Source organism: Acipenser ruthenus, chromosome 41 (assembly GCF_902713425.1).
Source record: "Acipenser ruthenus chromosome 41, fAciRut3.2 maternal haplotype, whole genome shotgun sequence".
Classification (NCBI taxonomy): Eukaryota; Metazoa; Chordata; class Actinopteri; order Acipenseriformes; family Acipenseridae; genus Acipenser; species Acipenser ruthenus.
Genome location: NC_081229.1, coordinates 3,740,636 through 3,767,559, shown reverse-complemented (window position 1 = coordinate 3,767,559; position 26,924 = coordinate 3,740,636). Strand labels below are relative to the sequence as shown.

Below are 26,924 nucleotides of genomic sequence, written 5' to 3'. Positions count from 1 at the left end.
AGATACATACAATTCTTGACTGGCTAAAGACACCTCTCTATTGCTTTCTTCCACTCAGTTTCACACATTACAAACAGGGAGACAGCAGCAGCAGCAGCTCGCAGGGAGAGAAAGGAAACCTAGCTGCAGCTAACCGCTGTTTTTGTTGACACACATAAATGTAACACTTTTACTTGGTTAGAAATAATACCTGACAACAACTTACATAGTGCATGCATAGGGCCAGATATTCAAGGATTTTGCAACGGTATGCAGCTTTTACACAACCCAGCTTGCATTGTGAATACCTTGCATATGTCTGCAAGTGTGAAAATCAAGAGATGTGTGGAAGTTGCAATATCGCAAGGCTGCGGAAATGACTACATTTAAATGATGAGTCTAAGGAACTTAATCGCAGTGATTTACGGGCTAGTTCAATTGTGCAAGTGAGAACCTGGCCTTAGTTAACTCTTTCTTCCCTCTGTTTAGGTCCCATTGGCTTAACATGAATCCCTGGTCTTACTCGCCCCCCTGGTCTGAAACAGATCCCGGCCCGAAGATTCTTCTTCTTCTTCCATGTAGTTAATGGCCACCAAGTTTCTGTCATAACATTGTCGGCACCTACTGTTCAGATATGGCTATTAAAACTGCTGTGAAGACTTAAACTTTTGAACTCTCAGTATGTTAAATACTCTTGAATCTTCCGGTTTTTCTAATATATTTTCCAATACATCCAATAATACTATTTTTTTTCTATTTTACTCCCATCAACTATATATATATATATATATATATATATATATATATATATATATATATATATATATATAAATGAAATATTAAAAGCCCTAATTTCTTTCCACATATCGTCTCTCACCTCCCTGTATGTAACACATTCCTTTGCACTACATTCCATACTGATGCGCTCCAATTCTATAGAAGTGTTCTTTCAATTCTGAATGCCCTATAAGAAGCCTTATTAATGTCACCTCCTCCTTTCTATTCGACCCATTCCACCCTTCTCTAATTTTAAGCTTACCTCGAGCCTTATAAAACTTCCTACCCTTTTTTTTCTTCTTCTTTATCGGTCCTAAGTTTGACCTGGACACAATACTGTATACCCCTAACGTGTAGCTGATTTCAAATGGATTTAATTAACCAGGATCGAGCCCTTGAGATATACATCTCGTTTCTAAGGGCGTCCGGGAAAGAGAAGTCGTTGAGAAATAACATTAGAAAATCAAAGACAGCTTTACTTTCAGCTTCCGCAACCCTATTTTCAGCTTCGCGTTTCAAAACGTTGTGAATGGACAGGGGAGGCTGTGTTTTCTGTCCTTTTTTGGCATCCGTACCCACCAGAGCTGGAAGAAAGGCCGGCGTTATGATGAACCTTTGGCTCCGCTGCATAACCGGGCCCAAATTACAGCGAATTCACAGACAACCCGACCCGAATCGAGCGGAGCCAAACCAAACCGGACCAGGACCAGGACTGGGTGGCGTCCGGGTAAGTTTCAATGACTTGAGACTTGCCGTCGTTCTTTAAATCCGTTGTGTATGATGCAACAGCCTGTCTAACGCGTCCTCCGTTCTGTTAAGCAATGAAAAGTGTATATTTTTGTTACATTTTGTATTGCTGTTGACACACTGTTGTGAACAAGCTTCAATGCGGATGTGCATATTTGTTGACATGACATAATATGCCAGGGACATGAATGATATGTATGTGTGTGCGGTTGCACCTGCGTACCTGTCGCAGTCAGCCGTCTCTCAATAACCTTTACTTGCTATGTGTGCTGTAATACTAAACACAATGGCGCTTATCTGGGAAGTTAAAAAGACAACCACACATTTTATGAGAGGAATAAAAACGATTGCCTCTTAGTTAAATGCTGGAGGGACTGTTCGGGTGTTGAACTCCTCCGTTTTGTAGATTACTGCTAGATTGATAACGTTAACACGAACATATTCCTCAGGAAATGCCCCTTTGACTTTGCGCATGCTCCAAAATAAAGTACAAAACAACGATAACCTTTGTTTCAACAAAGCACGTAGGAATTAGCCCGGGAGAGTGTCACTATAGAGTGATATAAGAAGGCAACGTAGGAGGATGCAAACTTCCACTGATACTAGAAAGTTAGGTTTGATTTCTGAACAAAGTCCTTGAAAGACATTATGTTGCTCACTGAAATCAGCTCCCTAAGTGTGCCTAATTTGCTCCTGTGTTTTCTGGTTCCAGCAGCTGGGATGGCCTTACCAACCCAAAGCCCTGGAGAGACACACCAGCAGCATCCTCAGCTGGGTAAGTGGGCTGCTCTTTCACCTATTGTAATGAGGCATGTCTACACTGGAAGAAACACATTCAATTCACACACGGCACACTGTAAAAACAACATCTTTTGCCCATGTGTTTAGATAAAATCCCACCCCCTTCTAAAATGTTTTTTACATGGATCGCCCCTTATAAAAGCTTGCCATAGTAAAAGCATAGCAAAGTATAACAAAGCACAGGTAAGCATTGTAGAGAATAGCGAGGTATGGTATGTTAATATACATGGCAAACCATGGTAAACTGTGGTAGATCTATAGAGAAAGTGTGCTAAACATGCTGTGATAAACCTTTCTAAAGGTCGGTAAGCAAATCACAGTCCCTTTGTTTGGCTTGAAGCATTGGGATTGATCACTCACAAAACTCTGACATGGTTTATAGCAACGTACAACACATGGACGTTTAGTATTGTCTGTAATAACTGCACATTCTGTTAGTAAGATATTGATGAAGTGTTCCAGGGTTCCAGATCTTCCGATTGAGTGTTTCATACTGTAGTTCTGGATGTATGGTAGTGTGCACCTTGCTTGTATAACAGTGCTGTGTTGTTTCATACTGTAGTTCTGGATGTATGGTAGTGTGCACCTCGCTTGTGTAACAGTTCTGTGTTGTTTTATACTGTAGTTCTGGATGTATGGTAGTGTGCACCTTGCTTGTATAACAGTGCTGTGTTGTTTCGTACTGTAGTTCTGGATGTATGGTAGTGTGCACCTCGCTTGTATAACAGTGCTGTGTTTCATACTGTAGTTCTGGATGTGTGGTAGTGTGCACCTTGCTTGTATAACAGTTCTGTGTTGTTTCATACTGTAGTTCTGGATGTATGGTAGTGTGCACCTTGCTTGTATAACAGTTCTGTGTTGTTTCATACTGTAGTTCTGGATGTATGGTAGTGTGCACCTCGCTTGTATAACAGTGCTGTGTTTCATACTGTAGTTCTGGATGTATGGTAGTGTGCACCTTGCTTGTATAACAGTGCTGTGTTTCATACTGTAGTTCTGGATGTATGGTAGTGTGCACCTTGCTTGTATAACAGTGCTGTGTTGTTTTATACTGTAGTTCTGGATGTATGGTAGTGTGCACCTTGCTTGTATAACAGTGCTGTGTTGTTTTATACTGTAGTTCTGGATGTATGGTAGTGTGCACCTCGCTTGTGTAACAGTTCTGTGTTGTTTCATACTGTAGTTCTGGATGTATAGTAGTGTGCACCTCGCTTGTATAACAGTTCTGTGTTGTTTCATACTGTAGTTCTGGATGTATGGTAGTGTGCACCTCGCTTGTGTAACAGTTCTGTGTTGTTTCATACTGTAGTTCTGGATGTCGGTAAGCAAATCACAGTCCCTTTGTTTGGCTTGAAGCATTGGGATTGATCACTCACAAAACTCTGACATGGTTTATAGCAACGTACAACACATGGACGTTTAGTATTGTCTGTAATAACTGCACATTCTGTTAGTAAGATATTGATGAAGTGTTCCAGGGTTCCAGATCTTCCGATTGAGTGTTTTATACTGTAGTTCTGGATGTGTGGTAGTGTGCACCTCGCTTGTATAACAGTTCTGTGTTGTTTCATACTGTAGTTCTGGATGTATGGTAGTGTGCACCTCGCTTGTATAACAGTTCTGTGTTGTTTTATACTGTAGTTCTGGATGTATGGTAGTGTGCACCTTGCTTGTATAACAGTGCTGTGTTGTTTCGTACTGTAGTTCTGGATGTATGGTAGTGTGCACCTCGCTTGTATAACAGTGCTGTGTTTCATACTGTAGTTCTGGATGTGTGGTAGTGTGCACCTTGCTTGTATAACAGTTCTGTGTTGTTTTATACTGTAGTTCTGGATGTATGGTAGTGTGCACCTCGCTTGTATAACAGTTCTGTGTTGTTTCATACTGTAGTTCTGGATGTGTGGTAGTGTGCACCTTGCTTGTATAACAGTGCTGTGTTTCATACTGTAGTTCTGGATGTATGGTAGTGTGCACCTCGCTTGTATAACAGTGCTGTGTTGTTTCATACTGTAGTTCTGGATGTGTGGTAGTGTGCACCTCGCTTGTATAACAGTGCTGTGTTTCATACTGTAGTTCTGGATGTGTGGTAGTGTGCACCTCGCTTGTATAACAGTGCTGTGTTTCATACTGTAGTTCTGGATGTGTGGTAGTGTGCACCTCGCTTGTATAACAGTGCTGTGTTTCATACTGTAGTTCTGGATGTGTGGTAGTGTGCACCTTGCTTGTATAACAGTGCTGTGTTGTTTCATACTGTAGTTCTGGATGTATGGTAGTGTGCACCTCGCTTGTGTAACAGTTCTGTGTTGTTTTATACTGTAGTTCTGGATGTATGGTAGTGTGCACCTTGCTTGTATAACAGTGCTGTGTTGTTTCGTACTGTAGTTCTGGATGTATGGTAGTGTGCACCTCGCTTGTATAACAGTGCTGTGTTTCATACTGTAGTTCTGGATGTGTGGTAGTGTGCACCTTGCTTGTATAACAGTTCTGTGTTGTTTCATACTGTAGTTCTGGATGTATGGTAGTGTGCACCTTGCTTGTATAACAGTTCTGTGTTGTTTCATACTGTAGTTCTGGATGTATGGTAGTGTGCACCTCGCTTGTATAACAGTGCTGTGTTTCATACTGTAGTTCTGGATGTATGGTAGTGTGCACCTTGCTTGTATAACAGTGCTGTGTTTCATACTGTAGTTCTGGATGTATGGTAGTGTGCACCTTGCTTGTATAACAGTGCTGTGTTGTTTTATACTGTAGTTCTGGATGTATGGTAGTGTGCACCTTGCTTGTATAACAGTGCTGTGTTGTTTTATACTGTAGTTCTGGATGTATGGTAGTGTGCACCTCGCTTGTGTAACAGTTCTGTGTTGTTTCATACTGTAGTTCTGGATGTATAGTAGTGTGCACCTCGCTTGTATAACAGTTCTGTGTTGTTTCATACTGTAGTTCTGGATGTATGGTAGTGTGCACCTCGCTTGTGTAACAGTTCTGTGTTGTTTCATACTGTAGTTCTGGATGTATGGTAGTGTGCACCTCGCTTGTATAACAGTTCTGTGTTGTTTCATACTGTAGTTCTGGATGTATGGTAGTGTGCACCTTGCTTGTGTAACAGTTCTGTGTTGTTTTATACTGTAGTTCTGGATGTATAGTAGTGTGCACCTCGCTTGTATAACAGTTCTGTGTTGTTTCATACTGTAGTTCTGGATGTGTGGTAGTGTGCACCTTGCTTGTATAACAGTTCTGTGTTGTTTCATACTGTAGTTCTGGATGTATGGTAGTGTGCACCTCGCTTGTATAACAGTTCTGTGTTGTTTCATACTGTAGTTCTGGATGTATGGTAGTGTGCACCTTGCTTGTATAACAGTTCTGTGTTGTTTCATACTGTAGTTCTGGATGTGTGGTAGTGTGCACCTCGCTTGTGTAACAGTTCTGTGTTGTTTCATACTGTAGTTCTGGATGTATGGTAGTGTGCACCTCGCTTGTATAACAGTTCTGTGTTGTTTCATACTGTAGTTCTGGATGTATGGTAGTGTGCACCTTGCTTGTGTAACAGTTCTGTGTTGTTTTATACTGTAGTTCTGGATGTATAGTAGTGTGCACCTCGCTTGTGTAACAGTTCTGTGTTGTTTCATACTGTAGTTCTGGATGTGTGGTAGTGTGCACCTTGCTTGTATAACAGTTCTGTGTTGTTTCATACTGTAGTTCTGGATGTATGGTAGTGTGCACCTCGCTTGTATAACAGTGCTGTGTTTCATACTGTAGTTCTGGATGTATAGTAGTGTGCACCTCGCTTGTATAACAGTTCTGTGTTGTTTCATACTGTAGTTCTGGATGTATGGTAGTGTGCACCTCGCTTATATAACAGTGCTGTGTTGTTTCCAGGCTTCCATTCTGTGGTCTCTCTCTTACTACACATCTCCACTCCTCGTGTTTTACCTCTACAGAAAAGGTAGGCAATGGTAGAAAACTTTTTTTCTCACATTATTAAACTGATAGTGGAGGTTAAATGCATTGTTTTAAAAACAAAATCAATTTCCTTTCATGGTGTTTTATTATTACTTATAATTTCATCATGCATTGTTGTCATCAGATAGCGTACGCAGTTATAATAAAATATATTTAATAAAAAAAAGTTTTAGTAAATCGCATCAACTCTTTCCGATATATACTATGCTATATTTAACTGCTCGCCACCAAATAACAATAAAGCTATTTCTGAAGGATGTCTTTGGCCCAAGTCATGTGTTTGACAGAGTTAATTCCTGGTAATTTCCATGATATCCCACAGATTTGTCACCTGGATTGAGGCTGGGTGAATGGGAAGACCATGGACACATGTTGATCTTGTTTTTAAAATTCTTTAAAAATATTCTTTGGCCACTTTTGTGGCAGGCTTGCTTGAAGATTGATTTGTGGAGTTTGAAAACTTCTGATCCATTTTTGTATGTGTTGTGTCTCAGGGTACATCTGCTTGTCTAAACTGGTCCCAGTTGGTCAGTATACTGGAACGCTGCTCATCCTTTTACTGGGAGTGGCCTGTCTGAGAGGTGAGTAAACACGTACTGCTTTATGACATCCATTCAGAAGGGGTGGTGTGTGGGTGTCGCCTAGCTTGAATGAGTGACAGCTTTCAATGCAGTTGCATGTATAAAATATTCTAATCCGGCTGTCAGGTCCCAACAATGAGGGTTAAAGAGAGCTTCCATAGGGTTAAAGGTCTTCATGTTTGTTGTGTAGGAATCGGAAGATGGACCAACCCTGAGTACGTCCAGTTCATCACTATTCTGGAAGAGACCAAGAAGAACAACAGTCCAGAGAACAAGGTATCATTACTTCATCATTACAACTAATATTTTGAAGATACTTCTTGATTTGTGTTTGGAACGTCTACAGCTATGGCCTAAAGTCTTGCATCACCCTATAGAATTAACACATTTTGCTTTATAAAGTCAAATGAAACCTGCTGAATAATGTTACGTTAACATGTTGAATTACACACAGCTTTGTAGTTTTCAATATACTTAATGAAAAACCGACAAATTAAATACTGTTACTATTATGGCTTCCGGTAGACTTTTGCAATGTTAAATAAAATATCTAAATTATGTTCATAACATTTTTGTTTTTTTTTTGCCTAGATTCTAAAATTCTTGGTGATGCAAATTTTTTGGCCATAACATTTATCTTACTACTTACAAGACAATATCTCTCACACTGATGAATGTTCTGGTCATTCGTAATTCTTGTCGTTCACCCCCCCCCCTCCAGAAAAAGTTGGCTTCTTATAACTTTGACTTCCGAAGCTGGCCTGCCGATTTCCGTTGGGATGAAGTCAGTAGCAGGTAACAGTATTGTTTTAGAGATTATTTTATTAAGATGTTTTAGCCAGTGGGTGGGAATCCATTAACATCACCTTTCGTGCACTTCCATTCACAATGAGATCTCAGTTTGAAATGGTACCTGGTGTCAAGGTTAGAGAAAGCTCTCGCTTTGCATGTCGGTGAAACGTGGAGACATACAGAGGGGAAATGAAGGAATTAAGTCAAACAGACCACTTTTTGGTGGTCTGTTTTCCTTCCTTCATTTCACGTCTGCAATGTTATGTGCTTCTCTAATGACATGCTTTGCAGACAGTGACATGCTTTGCCTGCACTGACACTGAGCTGAAAAGGACTTGGGAAATGCATGTGTAACAGACCACAGAGTAAAACTAGCAGTTTTATTTTACTCAGTACGCCACCAGATATTTAGTGTCTAATGAGCATTTGCTGTAATATGTGTTTCTTTCAAAACTGCTTATGGTATGGGACCTATATAGGGAAACAACGCAAGGTGTGTGGAGTATGGATTTATTGTATATGCTATCGTCCTTTTAGGCCCTCTCCATATTCTGTGTGTTACAGCAACATTAAGGATTCTGGAAATCACTCCTTATGAGATTTTAAAATTGGAATCAATAAAATGTTGCTTTCGGAAGCTTTTGGCTTTAACTTTACAAATATGTGTTACACCAAGTATGTAGCCTACATTACAATGCAGGAGGGTGTGTGTGCTCTAAACTGTAGCACAGGTAACGAGGAATGGGTCTTACAGGTGTTGTGTCCATGATGTTTTAAGATACTTTTCTTACACATTTAAAAAAAGATTAAAACTGATGAGCAAGGCTGTGTTGAATAGTCATCTCTGTAGGTGTTCCTGTAGAATGGGGAACGCTGAATCACAAAGTTGGTAAAGCGCCAATAAAAAAAATCGTGGCATAAAACCAACCACCCACATACAAAGCAAACAAACTTATCTAGCAGCAATCTATTTAAAAAAACAATAATGAAACCGTGCACGTTAACCCCTAGTCAGTATTAGGACAGATGAATAATGACAGGGGTGAATCATTTGTGCCCCAAACATACCCCTTGCGTCCTTGTGGTGTCACTGAATAGATAATCATCAGCTCTTCAAACACATTCAAACTTTAAGGAGCAAGCTGCAGTGGTACCCCAGACTGCAGAATGACTGACAGTGGAGCAGTTGTTTCATTTTACCTGGCTGCTCCGCCTACATTCCCACGGTAACCTGCGTGTTGTGTGATTGTGATTGGCTCTCCCAGGAAGGGACAGTCTCCAGGTGGCGTGGCCTTGCTGAAGCCAGAGCCAAAACACAGAGGAGCGACAGACAGCGTTCTGAACTCTGTGGGAAAGCTGCCCTGTCAGATTATCAGGTGAGCGAGACCAGCAGCAAGAGTGAGACTGGAAGAAACCAAGTTACGCAAACTAGCATTTCGTTTGACGCCTTCTTTTCAGTGTCGGAGAATAGAATGTCATACACTGCTGTGGTCAAAAGTTTTGTAACACACTAGAGAATTAACTAATTTTGTTTTATAAAGTCGAATGAAACCTGCTGAATAATGTTACGTTAACATCTTGAATTGCAATTCCATAAACTTTGATACATTTGACATTTCAAAATCTAACATGAAATACTGTACTACTATTATGGCTTCCGGTACACTTTTTTTCTTTGATTACATGATGTTAAATAAAATATCAAAATGATGTTGATATCGTTTTTTGTCTCAATCCTAACATTCTAGGTGATGCAAAACCTTTGTCCATGGCTGTATACTGTATATTATCAGTAACGCGTTGTTAACTCTTTCTTTGTAGTTACTTGATAGCTAACTCATTTGGGCGGAGAATGCTGTACCCTGGATCGGTTTGCCTCCTGCAGAAAGCCATGATGCCCATGCTGAACCAGGGGCAGGCTCGCCTGGTAGAGGAGGTAAGTACAGCTGGCACCTGAGACTTTATTGAAGGAGTGCTCACCAACATCCTTAAATGCATTTCCTTATCTTCTTTGCTCTAGCCTTTTGGTGCATACATTTGTACTATGCTGAAATCCTAAAGACGGCGCTATTGATGGAAAGTTATTGCTATTTCCTTGTAACGAAACACTTCCTGCATTGCAACTCACTACTAAGGGAGTTTAAGTGTTAGCCAGTTGTGCATTGCTCCTAAATGCTAACTGCTGTCAAAAATAGGTGTCCACCTCGGAGTTAACATAGCTGTAAGTGTACAGTGCAGTTCAATTTATTTTATATACAATATTTCTTCACATATTGTCATATTCAGTTAAATGCTGTATACAGTCTTATACACAAATGGACATTGCAGTGATTTATAAAAAATATTGAGGGGTGTTTTTTTTCTGATTTGGTTAAACGTTCTCTATGTTAGTTTCAAGTTTAGGAATTTAAACCCCTGCTCCTTATAATGGTTGGTCTGACCATGTGACCTGCAATTTTTGTATTTGACATGTTTTCACACGCAGGAAGATTCTCTGTGTAAGGGACTGTAATAATGCATCAGGTTCGATTGTGTATTTCTGAAGCATTGGTGCCCCCTCTGTGAACTGGACAGTTGATAGTATGTCAAACTGTTCAAGCCGAACCCTTATGTCTTGTGCTTCACTTTCTGTCCCCCAGTGTGGAGGTCAGAGGGCAAAGCTGGTGGCCTGTGATGGGAACGATATTGACACCATGTTCGTAGACAAGAGGAACAGCCAGGGAGAGAGAGGAAAGAAACTGGTGAGCAATTGAACTTGGGATGGGGGATCGAAGGAGGATTCTAAAAAGCTGATTTTTTAAGGGTGGAAACGCAGATTTGTAAATTGCATGCAGTGGACCTTACTGTATTGTTGTTGTACCTATACTAAACATGAGTAGTGAATGGAAAAGGATTTAGCAATACAGCTGCAATCCAACGACTTAAAGGTAGCCAGCCCAAGCAGTTGTCATTAAAGTCATGGAGATCGCGACCTAAAACAACACATAGAATGCTTACATGAAGTTGGGGAGCTTGGGAGAACCTAAGTCACATGTAAAAGTCATTCAAGAACCATTTGGGTGACTGCAAGTTGCAATGTAATTTTGGTTATGTGTCACGATAGTATATTTCGTAGAAGTATCACAGTTCATCGATGCACAAGGAGTCGTTTCAGTCCGAAAAGCCTGTAGCCACCTGTGTTGTGATCCTCAGGTTATTTGCTGTGAAGGAAACGCAGGATTCTATGAAGTGGGCTGTGTGAACACACCTTTGGAAGGTAAGACTACTGTCATTCTTTCCTCAATCTCTTTCTCTTTCCCTGTTCCATGACCTGACCTATCTCATTTTGGGGTTTCCAGTATAATAATATTCCTTCCCCCCCCCCCCCCCGCCCCCACCAAAAAATGTAAACTTGCGTATCTATTGAATAATTAACCCTGTAATGCCCATTTCTGTATCACATATGATACAATGCTTAGACACCCTTCTATATTTTTTTAATCCAGCCTCACAAGCCAGAGTTTGTTATACGTTGGACTGATCTTTTGGGCTGTAGGTCCATATGGGCTGATTGCAGCTATATCTTTGGTGTAAAATGACTTGTAAATTCTCCCTGTGACCCTGAAATTGTTTTACACCTGCCCCTGTGTTGTATAACAGTTGGATACTCTGTTCTGGGCTGGAACCACCCTGGCTTTGGAGGAAGCACAGTGAGTATTGGCTTCATTCACACCCATTCTGCATTAATGTCCCACCCATAGCCACACATTGAAGCAGCAAAGACCTAATTCATAAGGCATTTACCACCACGCTATGTTTGCACCCTTTCTTTTTAAAATAAAAAGCAAACTGCTAATGTTACAGATCTAGCAACAAAAAAAGTGCTTGTATGAGCTCCTAAAATGTTTGAGGCATTGTAACCTAGCATGGTGGTCAACGCTTTGTGAATATGAGTGAAGTCCACTAGAAATACTCTTCTCTCTGTTCAGAACGTTTTATCCTACACTCATTAAATTCAATCAAAACTCAACTTCGCAAGGCTGGTTATGGTCAGCAGTGTGGAGTAGTGGTTAGGGTTCTGGACTCCTGACCAGAGGGTTGTGGGTTCAATCCCCAGTGGGGGACACTGCTGTTGTATCCTTGAGCAAGGTACTTTACCTAGATTGCTCCAGTAAAAACCCAGCTGTATAAATGGGTAATTGTATGTAAAATAATGTGATATCTGTATAATGTATGTAAAATAATGTGAATCTGTATAATGTGAAATAATGTAAAAATGTGATATCTTGTAACCATTGTAAGTCGCCCTGGATAAGGGCGTCTGCTAAGAAATAAATAATAATAATATGGTGTGGAGGAAGCATATTGCCATTGCCCATAGATCAGGAGTGTAAAATCCCAGTCCTCGAGGGCTTCTGGGTCTTCTGGGTCTTCTGGTTTTCATTCCAACTTAAGCTCTCAATTAATTTACTTCATCTATTCATTTGTTCTATTGGACGTTTCAAATAATTAGACCAATTAAGTAATGGAGAGCTTGGATGGAATGAAAGTCAGTAGACGCCGCGGCCCTGAGAGGAACTGAGATTGACTCCCCTGCCATAGATCAAGCATTGTTCTCTGAAGCCTGCGCAACACTGATAAGCTGGCCCACCTTGCTTCCCCACAGTCAGCCTTGAGAAGCATTCAGATGGCTGGAATAAGCACGACAAAGAATGATCTAAACAGAAACAGCAATCGAGGTTCTCTCTGTCTGTCTGCAGGGAGTGCCATTCCCTCAAAATGAAGCCAATGCGATGGATGTCGTGGTGCAGTATGCTATTCACAAGCTGGGTTTCGAGATGAAGGACATTGTCATCTATGCCTGGTCTATTGGTGGTTTCACAGGTATTTGCCTCATGCATGGGCTACACTCATTGGCCATTTGTTTGGGACTTCCACCCCACTCCTCCTTTTTGAGTCCTTTTGATTTCTGGTCAAGACAGCCTCGCAATCGGACCTCCACTGACTACCCTCAGTGACAGGGCATCTTTAAAAATCATAAATAGATCTTGCTCATATTTATGAGACAGACTTCTGCCATTTTCCTTGGCCAACACAACTCTCAAGATCTCAATCCAGCTGAGCTAATTTTTCAATGTTTAAACAGTGCACCCAGGGTTAGGGTCTATTTTCCTTTTTAAAATCCATTCCAGTTTCTTCAACGGAATTGGAATTGATATTTGAGACATAATAACAGTGTGATTGTTCAGCTGCTTTCATGTGTTCAACTCCAGTTAAAGTCATTTGTTGCCACTGTGGGAAGCTCATTTTGACAGAAAACTGCTATTTGTAATTTTGATCAATGAGGAATTGGAATTTGTTAAAGGGAATGCGAAATGGAATTGAGAATCGATTTGTTTCACCCCAAACCTTGGTCGCACCCGTGGCTGTAAACCTTTTTGGTTTCAAAATGCAGTCTTTTGTTTTCATTTCATGTTGTGGGTATTTTGTCCCCCGTCAGTGTCGTACTAGTTTTTGTTATTTATAATTTAACATTATAACACGAAAGACACTGATTACTCAACAAGAACTTAATTTCTCCTTGTAGCCACCTGGGCTGCCATGTCCTACCCAGAAGTCAGTGCTCTGGTCCTGGACGCCTCATTTGACGACTTGCTGCCTCTTGCCCTCAAAGTAATGCCTGAAAGCTGGAGTAAGTCACCTGCCTTGTCTGTTTTTTTTTTTTTTATTTTACTTTCCTCTGAAAAAGCAGAAGAATATCAGTGTGACAGGATAGCGTCACGGCCCAAGCTGTTTCCAGCAGGAAGGAAACTGGAAAGCAGCAATGCAAGCGCAAGAGCGTACGTTTATAAAACAAATAACCAAACAAATAGGGCACGAGGGCCAAAATAAAGAGTTCAAACAAAAGAATACACGGATACAATACAAACCCCTACAGAGTCCAGGCTGGGCATCGCCTTCCCTGACTACTCTACTCTACTCTACTCTACTCTACTCTACTCTACTCCAAACACCCCCCCAGACACTTTTCCTCCCTTTTTATACACGTGGCCATTCCCCAATTGGTACCTAATTGGAGAATGGCCACAGCTGAGATTGTTGGCAAGGATAGATTTAACCCAACCCCTGTCCCAATCAGCAAGGTTATATTTCACTTGTTGATCTAACCGTTTGGGATTTTCTCTACAATCTGATTTGCGTCAGTTCAGATCAGTACCACCAGCAGATGGATTTCTGATGTGGTGGGGGCTGTGATTTGTACACTGACTGACTGGTCATTGGAGAATGGCTTTAGTCGTGAGTGGTGGAAACAAAGGTGCATGTTTTTTTTAGGTTTAGGAACTCTTTAGCACATCTGTTGCTTGTCACAAAAAAGCCACACGCGTTGGCTGGTTGGATCCATCATAAACCTGCCTTGCGTGCTTTGCAGGACAATCTGTGTGTAGCATTCAGTATGATGCTTTTCTTGGCAGTCATCATTGCAGAAACCCAAGCCAAGAACATTTGATTTGAATGTGACTCTGGGATGCTGTCTCTAGCTTTAGGAAACAAGTCGGCTAACAGCATCTGCAGGTGACTGTTCTCATAGACCCACTGCCTCGGCTCTGCCCCTAGCATGTGGCTAGCTCTTTCTAACATGGTCCCCCTCTGTCTTTCTCTCTTTTAGGGCCCCTTGTAACAAGAACTGTGCGCCACTACATGAACCTCAACAACGCCGAGCAGCTTTGCAAGTGAGCCTTTTCTAATCAGACATCTCCCTGAATGTACTGAAGATTAGCGATCCATGTCCTGCCCCTGATTGCATGGATTCAGGGGAACTGAAGCCTTGTTTAGTGTCGGTATTGAGGTTTATTATTGCTGGGAGGAGTTTTGAATATGGTTTCAAAGTAGAAGTGAATATTCAGAAATATTTTTACATTTTAAATTAGATGGAAAACAGTATTATTCATATGTCAGTAAAACAAAAAAAGAAACTCCCTTGAGTAAAATAAATCTGTTACTACAATGAAGTGACCTATTAAAGAAAGGAGAGAAACACTGTACAGCTGTGGCCAAAAGCTTTGCATCATCACCCTATAGAATTAACACACTTTGCTTCCTAAAGTCGAATGAAACCTGCTGAATAATGTTATGTTAACATATTGAATTGCATACAGCTTTGTAGTTTTATGTATAATCAACAAAAAACTGACACAAATTGGACATTTCTAAATGTTACATGAAATATCGTACTATTATTATGGCTTCCGGTAGAGTTGTGCGATTTCATTTTGTAGTTTATTTGATTACATGAAGTTAAATAAAAGATCTATATTCTGTTCATAAAGGTTTTTTTTAGTTTTAGTTTTTAATTATGTCTCAATCCTAAAATTCTGTGTGATGCAAAACCTTTATCCATAGCTGTACAGTAGAATGTATGTTATTTACTTCATATGTCATTTACGCCTCGGTTTACTTTGCAAGATGGCATTTTCTCCTGCAGCCCAGGGCCCTCTGTACTTTACAAATGCCATGATTGTGACAAACAAATACAATGTAAACCTACTGTAGTTGCACAGGGAAATAAAAAGGACACATATGCATGGTGGGCCAGTGGTTAAAGAAAAGGGCTGGATACCAAGGAGGTTCCCGGTTCAAATCCCGGCTCAGCCTCTGACCCACCATGTGACCTTGAGCAAGTCACTTGTACTCTGTCTCTGTAAGTCGCTTTGGATAAAAGCATCTGCTAAGTGACTAAATAATAATAATAATCTGATTCTCAAAACTTCAACACCTCTCTTTGCTTTCTTTATAGGTACCAGGGTCCTGTACTTCTCATAAGACGAACCAAGGATGAAATTATTACAACTACGTAGGTTTGATAGATCCTTCTTTATTTAAAAATGAAATCTGATTGATTTTTTGACAGATTTTCAAATTAATATGCATAATTTGGTCATGATTTTTTTTTAGACTGCTTATCCAATCGTGGTGTTTGGTTAGTTACTTGTGAATGAGTTTTATTGCATGCTTTCCAAACAGGCTTCAGACATTGGGGCCTGTATATACAGAGTAAGAATAGGAATCTGTTTTCTGTTTCTATTTGTTACAGAGGTCCGGAGGACATCATGTCCAACAGAGGGAACTACTTGCTCTTGCGCCTCCTACAGTTCAGGTGAGGTAATGCAGAAGCCAAGTTTTGTGATTGATAAATGGTTGGCTTTGAGCAAGAACACAGTGAATAAAAATCATAAGAAAGATGCAAGCATTTAAGGCTGGTTTCACAGACCTGCCATTAATCTTGGACTAACTAATGTAAAGAAGTCCAAGATCTCTGCTAATCAGGGCCTGTGAAACAAGCCGTTAATATCAAAATCAGGAATAAGGTACTTTTTAATTCTTTTGGAATTTTGTAGTTACACTGTTCTGTCAAGATGGTTAAATAGGCTTTATTGTAATAGTTTAGGTTCACTACTGACCCTAACGATAAAAAATGATATTATTATTATTATTATTATTATTATTTATTTCTTAGCAGACACCCTTATCCAGGGCGACTTACAATTGTTACAGGATATCATATTATTTTTACATATAATTACCCATTCATACAGTTGGGTTTTTACTGGAGCAATGTAGGTAAAGTACCATGCTCAAGGGTACAGCAGCAGTGTCCCTACCGGGGATTGAACCCACAACCCTCCAGTCAAGAGTCCAGAGCCCTAACCACTACTCCACACTGCTGCCACCAGATATTAAAAAACTGGGAATTTACTATGGTGCCTCTGACATTGTTGATGCTCACAGGTACCCCAAGGTAATGACTGAAGAGGGGGTCCGTGCTGTCAGAGAATGGCTGGGTGCAAGCAGCGCTATTGAAGAAGGTAACATCTATATGCAACGATAACCCTGTTACTACAAGGCTGTTCCTAAAGAAGGCTATACAGCCAGCCATGCTCTTACTGGAAGAGGTTATTCTTGAGGAAGGCAATACATAAAGATTATTATTTAGTCAAAATATTTTATCCAAAGCAGCTAACAGAGACTAGGGGGTGAACTATGCATCAACTGCTGCTACAGAGTCACTTACAATAGGACCTTGGTTGTTTTACATCTCATCCGAAGGATGGAGCACAAGGAGGTTAAGTGACTTGCTCAGGGTTGCACACAGTGAGTCAGTGGCTGAGCTGGGATTTGAACCTCCTGGTATCAAGACCTTTTCTTTAACCACTGGACTACCAAGATACTGTATCACCTTGAATGTTGTACTAGACTTTACAGCCACCATTGTAGAAAACATATGTAAAGGAGGGATGAATTTCAGATAATTGTCCTTTTTGCAGATGAAGCCTTCCTCAGTATGCTAACCTGTTTGCCTGCCTCTACCCACAGCCTCAGTGTACAGTCGCTATGAGGTGGATGATGACTGGTGCACATCCGTATTACAATCCTACCAGACAGACCAGACCACAGAATTTCCCTGGACCGTCGGTGGGTCTGCCTTTAAAAACAAAAACGTGTCTTTATACCAACATAAGTCATTTAATTTAACCCTTTCTTATTTATTTAATGTATTTATTTGTATTTAAGGCCATTCTAAAATACAGCCTTATTTATGACCTAGATTCTCACTGTCCCCTCTTTCTGTTTCAGGCGAGGACATGACTTTAGAAGGAAGGAGACAGCTGGCTTTGTTCCTGGTAAGCGTGTCTGTGTGTGCAGGCTGGTAGATTTTGTTTAATTTCCTAACCCTATTAAACTTAATGAATAAACACATTGAAATGATTTAAAAGCTGCTTATTTCTAATATTTAAAGGTGAATGTAGATTGCTGTTTTTATACTGCAAGTGTATTTGTAATGTGTTGTATGAAAGATGCAACTGAGTTGTATGCGACCCCTAAACTAGAATGATTTTGATGTAATTTAAATGTCCACAGCATTCACAGAACAGTATAAGAATGCATGGTCTTTGCATTGTGCATGTACTTATCTGTAAACACTATATTTAAGATTAAAGTGCAGTTATATAGGCTTAATACTTTAGATCCACCAAATCTCATGCCATCTCTCTTCAACTCCTCCCTCAGGCACGAAAGTACATGAGGAATTTTGATGCCAGCCACTGTACCCCCCTCCCTCCCTACGAGTTCCAGTCGCCATGGAGATTGTAGCCGCGCACCAGTGAGGAAACCGTTTGTGGGCGATTTCTACTTGAAGCATCCAGAATGCGCTTTCTATACGCGAGCGAGCCCATAGTCTGTAACAAAATAATTGAGGTCGTTTTAGCAACAGCCTGGTTTACCAGTAAGGGATCTACTTAAAGTAGCTCCGAATTACATTTTAATTGCTTTGTCATATTTCCTTTTTATATTGTTTTGTGTGTGCAACAGTTCTGGGTTGTATTGTTCTTACACTGTTAGATTATAATTGTTTTCTGTCAATCTGCCTTTACCTGGCTGTGAGCTTGTCTGGAGAATCCTAGGTGCCGGGATGAATCTTCGTTCTATTCAAATCCTTTGACCATGTAACCTTTGATCTGCTTTTTTTTTCGTTGAATTTAATTTTAAAGTAATCGCTCTTCTCTATGCAATGTGTTTAATCATTACCCGGAAGCAAACTAAACAGGCTGCCAGGTTCCTAAATGCAGGGTAACAGGTAGTGCGTCAATAAGGCAAACGCTTGCTCTATTTATTTTTAAGTAATATATATATATATATGTTTTAATATTTACACTGTTGTTTCAGAAATGGGAATTTCACAGGCAAATACATATTCCATGACAATGGGTAAAGCTGATGGAAAGAGTGAAATCTGTTGTAACTGTGAAAAAAAAAAAAACACAGCCTTCCACATAACCACTCCACATGACTGCAAACACCATGCAATAGTAATAATAAGACAGAAACTACACTAGCAGTTTAATTAGGGATGGGAGAAGATTGGGATATCCTGATCTCTCTCTCTCTCTCTCTCTCTCTCTGGCCAATTCTTTCTCTCACTAAACAAATCACAATTGAGGCATATTATTCTTTACTGTAAATACTTTTTGATTTTATTTGTTTTTCTTCAGTATGTTGTGTTAAAACACATTCTGTTTCTGTGTTTTTTGGTTCTATACCCAATCACGAGGATAAATTCAGTGGGGCTTTGAAGTGTACATGATCTTTCTCCATCTGTTCTTGAAATATTTGTGATGCTGCCATGCCAAGAACGATGAGACAGTGCCTTGCAGTGATCAAGACCTAGAGATGTCCTAATTCACTAGCCTCTCCTGTCTGGGTTTCAGGGATGGGCGGCGCAGTGTGAGCTAATTTGCCAGCCTCTCGTTTCTGTGGAGTCCTTGGCTGGAATCTGCTCAGGTCAGGAGTGAAATTAGGTTGCGAGTTGCAACGTGGCTCCCAGAAAGAGAGTGGGTATCACAAAACATCTTCAGACAGTTGGCATCATCATAACTGTGCACAAGGCCCATGGGGCTTATAATAAGAAGGTCCAGGCGTGAAAAAAATCTATCCTCTGGAGGTTTTACTACTGCTTGTTAATAAACATTTTTAATCAAATTCCGAAAAATGTATCGCTTTCCACATTGATGGAAACATAAGATTGAACCTCTACAGCGATTATGAAATGTGTCAGCTAGGAATTAATACTGAATGTAAAACTTTGAAAAGATGGAAAAGGCTTTTAGGGTTTTTGAATACCCACTGTACACTTATATACAAGTCAAAATAATGTAATTGGTTTAGGGACAATATTTAGTAATTCTAAGTTGAAATATTATGGTGAATCCCTGTACAGTACTGATATGCATATACAGGGTGAGTCATAGTTCATGCATCATTCTTAAAGAATTTGCTGCCACAGGAAAATTAAAAAATACATATCCACAAAGGTTTCCGTAGAGATAGTAAATCTAGAAATGTGTGAAATACTGTGAAACAACCTGTGCTATTTTCAGGCTCAGATCCGTTTACCCAGCAATACATTCAAGTTTAAAAGACACACTCCTTTCTCTTTAATAGTATAGGAAACTATGAGAACTTATTTTAAACAGGGGAGCAGCAGAAATAACAAGGGCTAGAAGATGAAAATCCTGACAGCAAATACATACACATATATATATATATATATATATATATATATATATATATATATATATTTACTGTGAGTCTAGACAACGTACTGAAGACTGAAGTTTTTAAAGATGAAACAACTGCTATAGTAAATATTACAATTTTGGTGCTTGCAGAAAAGATTCCCATCTTATAGACCCTTGTCCTTTTAAAGAATGAAATAGACCATTTTTTGCACAATTGGCTGTTAAGCCATTTAAAATTGTTAAGTGGGGAACCCGTGCCTGTCTAGTTGCTATACATATTCAATAGATCATTGAGTGGGAACATACAGAGAAGTGGAGGGATTGCTCCAAGCCAGACTGTTGAAAAGTCTGTGGTTGTGTTATAATAATTAATAATTATTTTGTCTGCAGACGAACAATGGCACAATGCTGTTTTTTTTCTTCTTACATCTTGTTTGGTAATGCTATAAAACAATAAACAAGAAAATATACATTTGTTTTTATGTCTATTTATTTAGATTCTGTCCTGGACACCTATCAAGCAGAGATTAACAGTTGGGATAACTGGATCATCATTATAGCTGTGGACCTGATCTTCATGTAATAAAAAGACATGCAATCTCAGGAGTCTCCAATTCATGATCTTTCATTTATATGGAAAGGAATTAGATGTTTTTTTTTCTGTTTTTGTAATTTTGATTTTTGATGTAGTTATATAAATGAAAAATAATGAATTTGGGGGATCATTGCTCTAACACCCACACAAGTGCAACAGATGAGTGAAAAGGAAGGAATCATTGCAACATCTTGTTTCAATTATTTCCTGCCTCTTATTGGTATTCAACCAGGATAGAATCGTATTGCGCGGTATAGGAGTGAATCCATGAGGACACCACGGATAATACCCCAGCTCTTCTGCAGAGAGTAGAGAAGACTGCAGAAGGACAGCACACTGCTCCATACTAACACCACGGTGGGGTATTGGTTGACCTCCGGCACAATGGGAGGAGTTCACTGAGCAAACACCACCTCTTTCAGCAGCCTCCACTTACTATCAGAGGTATGACAAGCTCCAAGGTGGTATGGCAGCCCTGCAGGATTGCCCACATGGTATCTCAAAGGAGCTTCACTGGTTTGACGTTAGCTCAGAACACCCGGATTTGGTAAAGCGTGCAATCAAAACAACGGTTGCTTCCTTAACTGTGTGAGGGATTGTCTGAGCTACCTGTGCTAAAAACAACCACTTTATATTGGAAGTGAAGAATTCTGTAACACATTTTGAAATCTGTCAGTATCTCAGGGTGTGCATAGCTTTACTTCAATGGAACCGCGTACCGAATTGTGATGAAAGGACGTTCTTTAGAATGTCGGTAATATAATATGTGGATCTCTATTCTAGTTACATTATTATTATTATTATTATTATTATTATTATTATTATTATTATTATTATTATTATTTATTTATTTATTTATTTATTTATTTATTAGCGGATGCCCTTATCCAGGGCGACTTACAGTCGTAAACAAAAATACATTTCAAGAATCACAGTACAAGTAATAATACAATTAGGAGCAAGATAAAAAATACGATGACTTTGGTTCAAGCAAGTACAAGTATGACAAAATACGATTCAATAACAGAGCAGATAACAGTGTCAGTGATAGTTACATCAGGATATAATTAAATACAAAATACTACAGATTAAATAACAATTGTGACAGATTACAGTACTCTAAAGTACAGGATTAAATGCAAAAAAATAGGGGGCAGATAAGAGCAAGGAAAGCGCATTTAAGGAAGAGTTATAAGTGTCCAGAGGGGAAAAAAGAGGAGTTATACAGGTTACATGTAGTAGCGCATAGCGTTTTAAATATATATTTTAAAAAAATGCTTACACAATTATATCTATAATATAGCAGGCTGCATAGAACTCGCTGTTTCAACCATTACTGTTTGTTGACCTCTTCTCTCAGTTCTCTCTGTAACAGTGTTGCAAACTTTCTATGCAGATTTGCTACCTCTGCACTTCTCGGCCACCGTAGACATTGGCCGAAGGTCGCAGTCCTAACAAGGTCGATCTCTTAAGAGACCAATCAACACAGTCCTCCACATAAGAATCTACAGCCGGAGCCAGTAGGCTTGAAGGGGCGGGTCTAATGACATGTATCAGGAAGGAGCGAGAGAAACAAAGCAGGAACGTTGAGGTCTATGAATAAATGTAATCTAGTCTAGTGCATTGATAAGATGTGTGTATCTCAGTGTGTACCTTACCAAAGAAAACGTTAATCAGAAGAAGTAACCGAATAGATAGCCCTCGCTGACTGGAGATGTGCTGCTAGTTTTTGTAAAGGTAATTTTATTTTGCGGCATACACAGAATGCATTTTGAAAGTGAAATGGGACCGGTCTGTAGTTACAGGACGCTTTGCAAGCCTTTCCATGGTAAACTTGCCAAGACTAGCCAAAGAGAGTTGGTTATTAACAAACTCTTACAATGATGTTGCATCATATGTCTGTATATAATGTCTATATGGTGGGTAGGTGAATTCACTTGCAGGTGAATATTAACATAGAGTGATACAGACAATTAGCAAGTTTTGTTCCTTAGCATGAATTGTGACAATTTGACAAACAGTTATTAATGGTAGTAAGCGGGTTACTGTCTGAGACCCGAAAGCAGATTGTATTAATACTTGTACAATTAGGGATTGGCTTATGAATGTGCTAAGAGTCAATTAGAGATGTGATGTGATATCAACTTGTGTACTGTATTTCTTAGAAGGTTGAGAGCATCAGGATTTTCTAGCTCGACTTATTCCACATAGGAGGCAGTGTGGTCCAGTGGTTAAAGTCCAGGGCTTGTAACCAGAAGGTCACCGGTAAAAATCACACCTCTGCCACTGACTGACTCACTGTGTGTGACCCTGAGCAAGTCACTTAACCTCCTTGTGCTCCATCCTGCGGATGAGATGTTATATCAATGTCCTATTGTAAGTGACTCTGCATATAACGCACAGTTCACAGCCTACCTCTGTAAAACTCTTTGTGATGGTGGTCTGCTATGAAAGGTGCTATATAAAAATAGATTATTATTATTATTATTATTATTATTATTATTATTATTATTATTATTATTATTATTAATGTCAAATGAAACAACATTAAAATACAGATTTCTCAAATGGCACAAATCAGAGGTTGAGCTCAGTGCAGTGGTTTGCAATAACTTTAGTTGCTCTGTTACTCAGTGTGGAGTAGTGGTTAGAGCTCTGGACTCTTGACCGGAGGGTCGTGGGTTCAATCCCCGGTTGAGGACACTGCTGCTGTACCCTTGAGCAAGGTACTTTACCTAGATTGCTCCAGTAAAAACCCAACTGTATAAATGGGTAATTGTATGTAAAAAATAATGTAACAATTGTAAGTCACACTGGATAAGGAAGTCTGCTAAGAAATAAATAATAATAATACTCCAGTATTGCAGTATTTTAGAATGTGTCTCGTGTGCACACATTTGAGCTGGAAGGACTAGTAGTCTGCAGCAAATATAAGTTGTGAACAGGGCATCAAACTTGCAAAGCGGTCTTCAGACGTTGTTCACGTTTCTTTTTGACACAGGCATCGGCTCTCCGGGATACAAAAGACGTTTTAACGATGAAACCCGATCAAGATGAAGACGTTTCAAAACAGAAATGTTTTCCGATAACAAAGCCGCTCGCAGACCAGCCATCTGATGAAGAGAAAGAGGACTCTGTACACGTGAAAGAAGAGACCCGTGATCTTGAATCGGCCACTATAAAAGAGGAAGCCTTCGATCTTCAGTTGGTCCAGATTAAAGAGGAGATCGTCGATCCAGAATTGGAATCTGTCCACTTCAAAGTGGAGGTCCCTGGATTACAGTTTGATCAAATGGCACAGGATGTCAGTGAGCTTGGAGCGGTCTGTGTTCTAGATGATCCTGAACTTGAGTCTGTCAAGACAAAAGTGGAAGACTGTGATGTAGAAACAGTGGAAATGAATCACTTGGCCAGCATAGACAACAAGATACCATGTAAGTAAAACGGGTGTGCTTCTGTTGTACTCTGAATTGTCGAGTACTGTATCGCATGGTCCTACGCAACATTAGGCTGCTTCCCAATTTCAGTAGACCAGATACAGGATTTTAATTGCAGCCTTGTGAAGTTCTAACTATTAAATGTTTGGATGAAAATTAATTTCTTCCATGTTTTGTAACCAGGAGGTCCCCGTTTCAAATCCCACCTCAGCCACTGACTCATTGTGTGACCCTGAGCAAGTCACTTAACCTCCTTGTGCTCCGTCTTTCGGGTGAGACGTAGTTGTAAGTGACTCTGCAGCTGATGCATAGTTCACACATCCTAGTCTCTGTAAGTCGCCTTGGATAAAGGCGTCTGCTAAATAAATAAATAATAATTGTTGCGAATGAAGTTTAGTCTTAAAAGGGCTTGACTGAATTTCAATATTTCAGGCCTTTGAACTAAAGCAGCATACACCATCAGCACGCTGGATCATAATGAAGTATCCCCACTCCTACCACTGCTAAAATTTCATAAACCATTTTAACTCGAAATTACTATTTTCAGATCTTCAATGTTATGCAAAATCTAGCAGCACCCTTCACTTTGATCTGACCTAAGATGGCAACCAGTACACTTTGAATCACTGTCTTAATGTTTGGTACACAGCCACGATCATTGATTTTTCAGTTTCATTCCCAGTGTTGTCCAATACAATATAACCCCATGTCAACGCTACAGGTCATAATGAAACAGCTACACTGCTGTAATATAGAAGTATTTCAATAAAGAGATTTGATAGATATTAACCATTGCATCGTTGTTTCTACCCCTGGACATATAGATCTTTTTCACACATCTTTTTAGCCTCATTTTTACAAACCATTAGATCCGTTATGACATTCTGCACCTGGGGATGCTTTGTTTTTGTTCACTAAACTCCTGTTTCTAGTATTGTACAGCAGCGTGCAAGCTGATTAGAACGCCCCATTGCTTCTGTAGTTTTGATTTGTTGTGTAGATGAAATCAAACCACAGGAACTGAAAATCTTAGAACACTGGCAAAATGGGCAAATTACTTGACTTTAATAGAACACACGTGCAATTAATTTAAAAATAGTAAGAGAAAAGACACACATAGCCACACATGATCAAATGCATGAGACCGAGTTTTTAATACAGGTAGGTATATAAATGACAAATCTCGAGGTGTTCTAATATATATATATTTTTTTTTATAGGTGATGAGGACCAAGACAATGAATCCTATCCCTGTCCTCACTGTGAAATCTATTTTACTGGGGAGCACTACCTTGAGAATCACATCCAGGGCACACACCAAGCCAGCATTTACTCAGAGGAGACTCTGTATTGCTGTATTGAATGTGGGAAGAGTTTCAATTCCTTGGATACCCTTACAAATCACCAGCGAATTCACACAAAGAAAACGATGCTTCAGTGTAACTACTGTGGGAAAAGTTTTAAAAAATCAGGAGACCTTAAAAAACACCAGCGAACCCACACAGGAGAGACGCCGTATCACTGCGCCGAGTGTGGGAAGAGTTTCAGTCAGCTGGCTCACCTCAAAGCCCATCAGCGAATTCACACAGGAGAGACTCCTTACCCTTGCACTGAATGCGGGAAGTGTTTCCGGGAATCGGGACAGCTCAAAACGCACCAGCGCATTCACACAGGAGAGAATCCCTATCACTGTGCTGAGTGTGGCAAGAATTTCCGCGAGTCGGGAACGTTGAAAAAACACCAGCGCATTCACACGGGAGAGACACCGTATCACTGCCCGGAATGCGGAAGGGGATTTCGGTTTTCGGGAGATCTTAAAACTCACCAGCGCATTCACACGGGAGAGAAACCGTATCGCTGCACTGAGTGTGAGAAGTGTTTCCGTCAGTCTGGAGACCTGAAGAAACACCTGCGAACTCACACAGGAGAGAAGCTGTTTCACTGCACTGTGTGCGGGAAGGGCTTTGCACAGGTGGGAAACTTGAAGAAACATCAGCGAACGCACAGATGAGCCCCTTTGTGACTGGAATTGAGGGATAGAACACTGTGCTTTGTATAAAATACTTTTATAAGAGGGAATAACAGGAACATTTAACAGAAGTCCACCTAGAAGTTTTTTTTTGTATGGTCCTTTTATCAAGTGGACCACAACTTCTTCTTGTATAGTACTGTAAATTTCTGAACATCTTCGGCCCCACGTTTTGACTTTGCACTTGTCTTCAGTCATGGGGGCTGTGCTAGCGTGATGTTCTTATTACACAAGCACATGGGCTCATACACCAATATAGTAAAGGAGCACACCTTTTCACTGAATGCTGCTTGTCCTCAAACATAAGCTTGTGTGCCTGCTTCTGCTATTATATTGTAAACTGCAGGTAGAGTTGCTACAGTGATGTGCTCCTCATAGATTTGTGTGGCACTGATTCCACAAGACACTTAACGTTGTATTGTAGCCCGTTTTCCGTCTATTAGGCTGGCAGAGGATGAAGATCAATTGGAATGAGATCCGTGGATTTCCTTAAATCCTATCTGGTGGACATTCTGCATTGTTGGGTGGACTTGATCAGCCACAAGGGTCAGGTACATGTGGGACAGTATTTGAATATCCACGCCCTAGTTTAACTAATCTAATCTCTGTTTTTGTGTTGTTTTTCGCATGAGCACAGTTCCACAACCATATAGAATAGACATTTTTGGAATTGCCATTAAAAGATAATTGTGTTTTATTTAGGAGCATGTACGCATGGGTGTGTGGAATGTGTTGCATATGATTCTCTCTTTAAATCCCTTAAAACAGGTACAGTATTGGTCCACCTATACAATGTCAATTAGATCAATATGGATATGTTTGATTATTTTGAGAATCGACTGTCCGGTTGCATTGAAACTGTATGGACATGTTCTTGAGCTTATTGGAATCACTGTGATTTATGAATTAAATGTCTGGTTTCTGATGAACTAATAGTCAATTTAAAGCAACTTGTTTATATTAATACCAGTTGTACTGAGTGATGCTGTTTGCCTTATCTGCAGTCCGTTACATTTGATTTAAAAAAAAAAAAAAACACCTTGCCATGCTTCAGCCTGCTTGTACATGATGATAAAATTGTGCAAATAAAACCGTTTTGATGTTGCTGACACTGCTTCTCTCTGTGCATGTTTTGAATTCATATGCATTTCTGTAAAGCCTCGCTGCAGT

General features: G+C 39.9%; 2 protein-coding genes across 2 annotated transcripts; both read left to right on the top strand.

Annotated features, from left to right (window-relative positions):
• The first annotated feature begins 1,220 nt into the window (after positions 1–1,220).
• On the top strand, positions 1,221–20,163 carry LOC117971184 (phosphatidylserine lipase ABHD16A-like). The gene is made up of 20 exons (XM_059010828.1): positions 1,221–1,483; positions 2,216–2,278; positions 6,181–6,247; positions 6,759–6,845; positions 7,036–7,121; positions 7,567–7,640; positions 8,903–9,013; positions 9,459–9,573; positions 10,277–10,378; positions 10,830–10,893; positions 11,277–11,326; positions 12,377–12,500; positions 13,204–13,308; positions 14,284–14,347; positions 15,412–15,468; positions 15,709–15,771; positions 16,404–16,480; positions 16,989–17,087; positions 17,250–17,296; positions 17,685–20,163. Exons 1-20 carry the CDS (start codon positions 1,286–1,288, stop codon positions 17,766–17,768), a joined length of 1,737 nt encoding a protein of 578 aa, XP_058866811.1. The 5' UTR covers positions 1,221–1,285; the 3' UTR covers positions 17,769–20,163.
• Positions 20,164–21,793: 1,630 nt separating this feature from the next.
• On the top strand, positions 21,794–26,863 carry LOC117971188 (zinc finger protein 501-like). Its single transcript, XM_059010839.1, has 3 exons — positions 21,794–22,025; positions 23,290–23,722; positions 24,946–26,863. The coding sequence occupies exons 2-3, from the start codon at positions 23,326–23,328 to the stop codon at positions 25,734–25,736; spliced, it is 1,188 nt and encodes a 395-aa protein (XP_058866822.1). The 5' UTR covers positions 21,794–22,025; positions 23,290–23,325; the 3' UTR covers positions 25,737–26,863.
• Positions 26,864–26,924: the final 61 nt, after the last annotated feature.

Coding starts and splice junctions, on each gene's coding strand:
- LOC117971184 (XM_059010828.1), top strand. CDS start 1,286: ATGGACAGGGGAGGCTGTGTTTTCTGTCCTTTTTTGGCATCCGTACCC. Junction 11,327..12,376: donor CTGGCTTTGGAGGAAGCACA/GTGAGTATTGGC, acceptor GTCTGTCTGCAG/GGAGTGCCATTCCCTCAAAA. Junction 14,348..15,411: donor AACGCCGAGCAGCTTTGCAA/GTGAGCCTTTTC, acceptor CTTTCTTTATAG/GTACCAGGGTCCTGTACTTC.
- LOC117971188 (XM_059010839.1), top strand. CDS start 23,326: ATGAAACCCGATCAAGATGAAGACGTTTCAAAACAGAAATGTTTTCCG. Junction 23,723..24,945: donor CATAGACAACAAGATACCAT/GTAAGTAAAACG, acceptor TTTTTTTTATAG/GTGATGAGGACCAAGACAAT.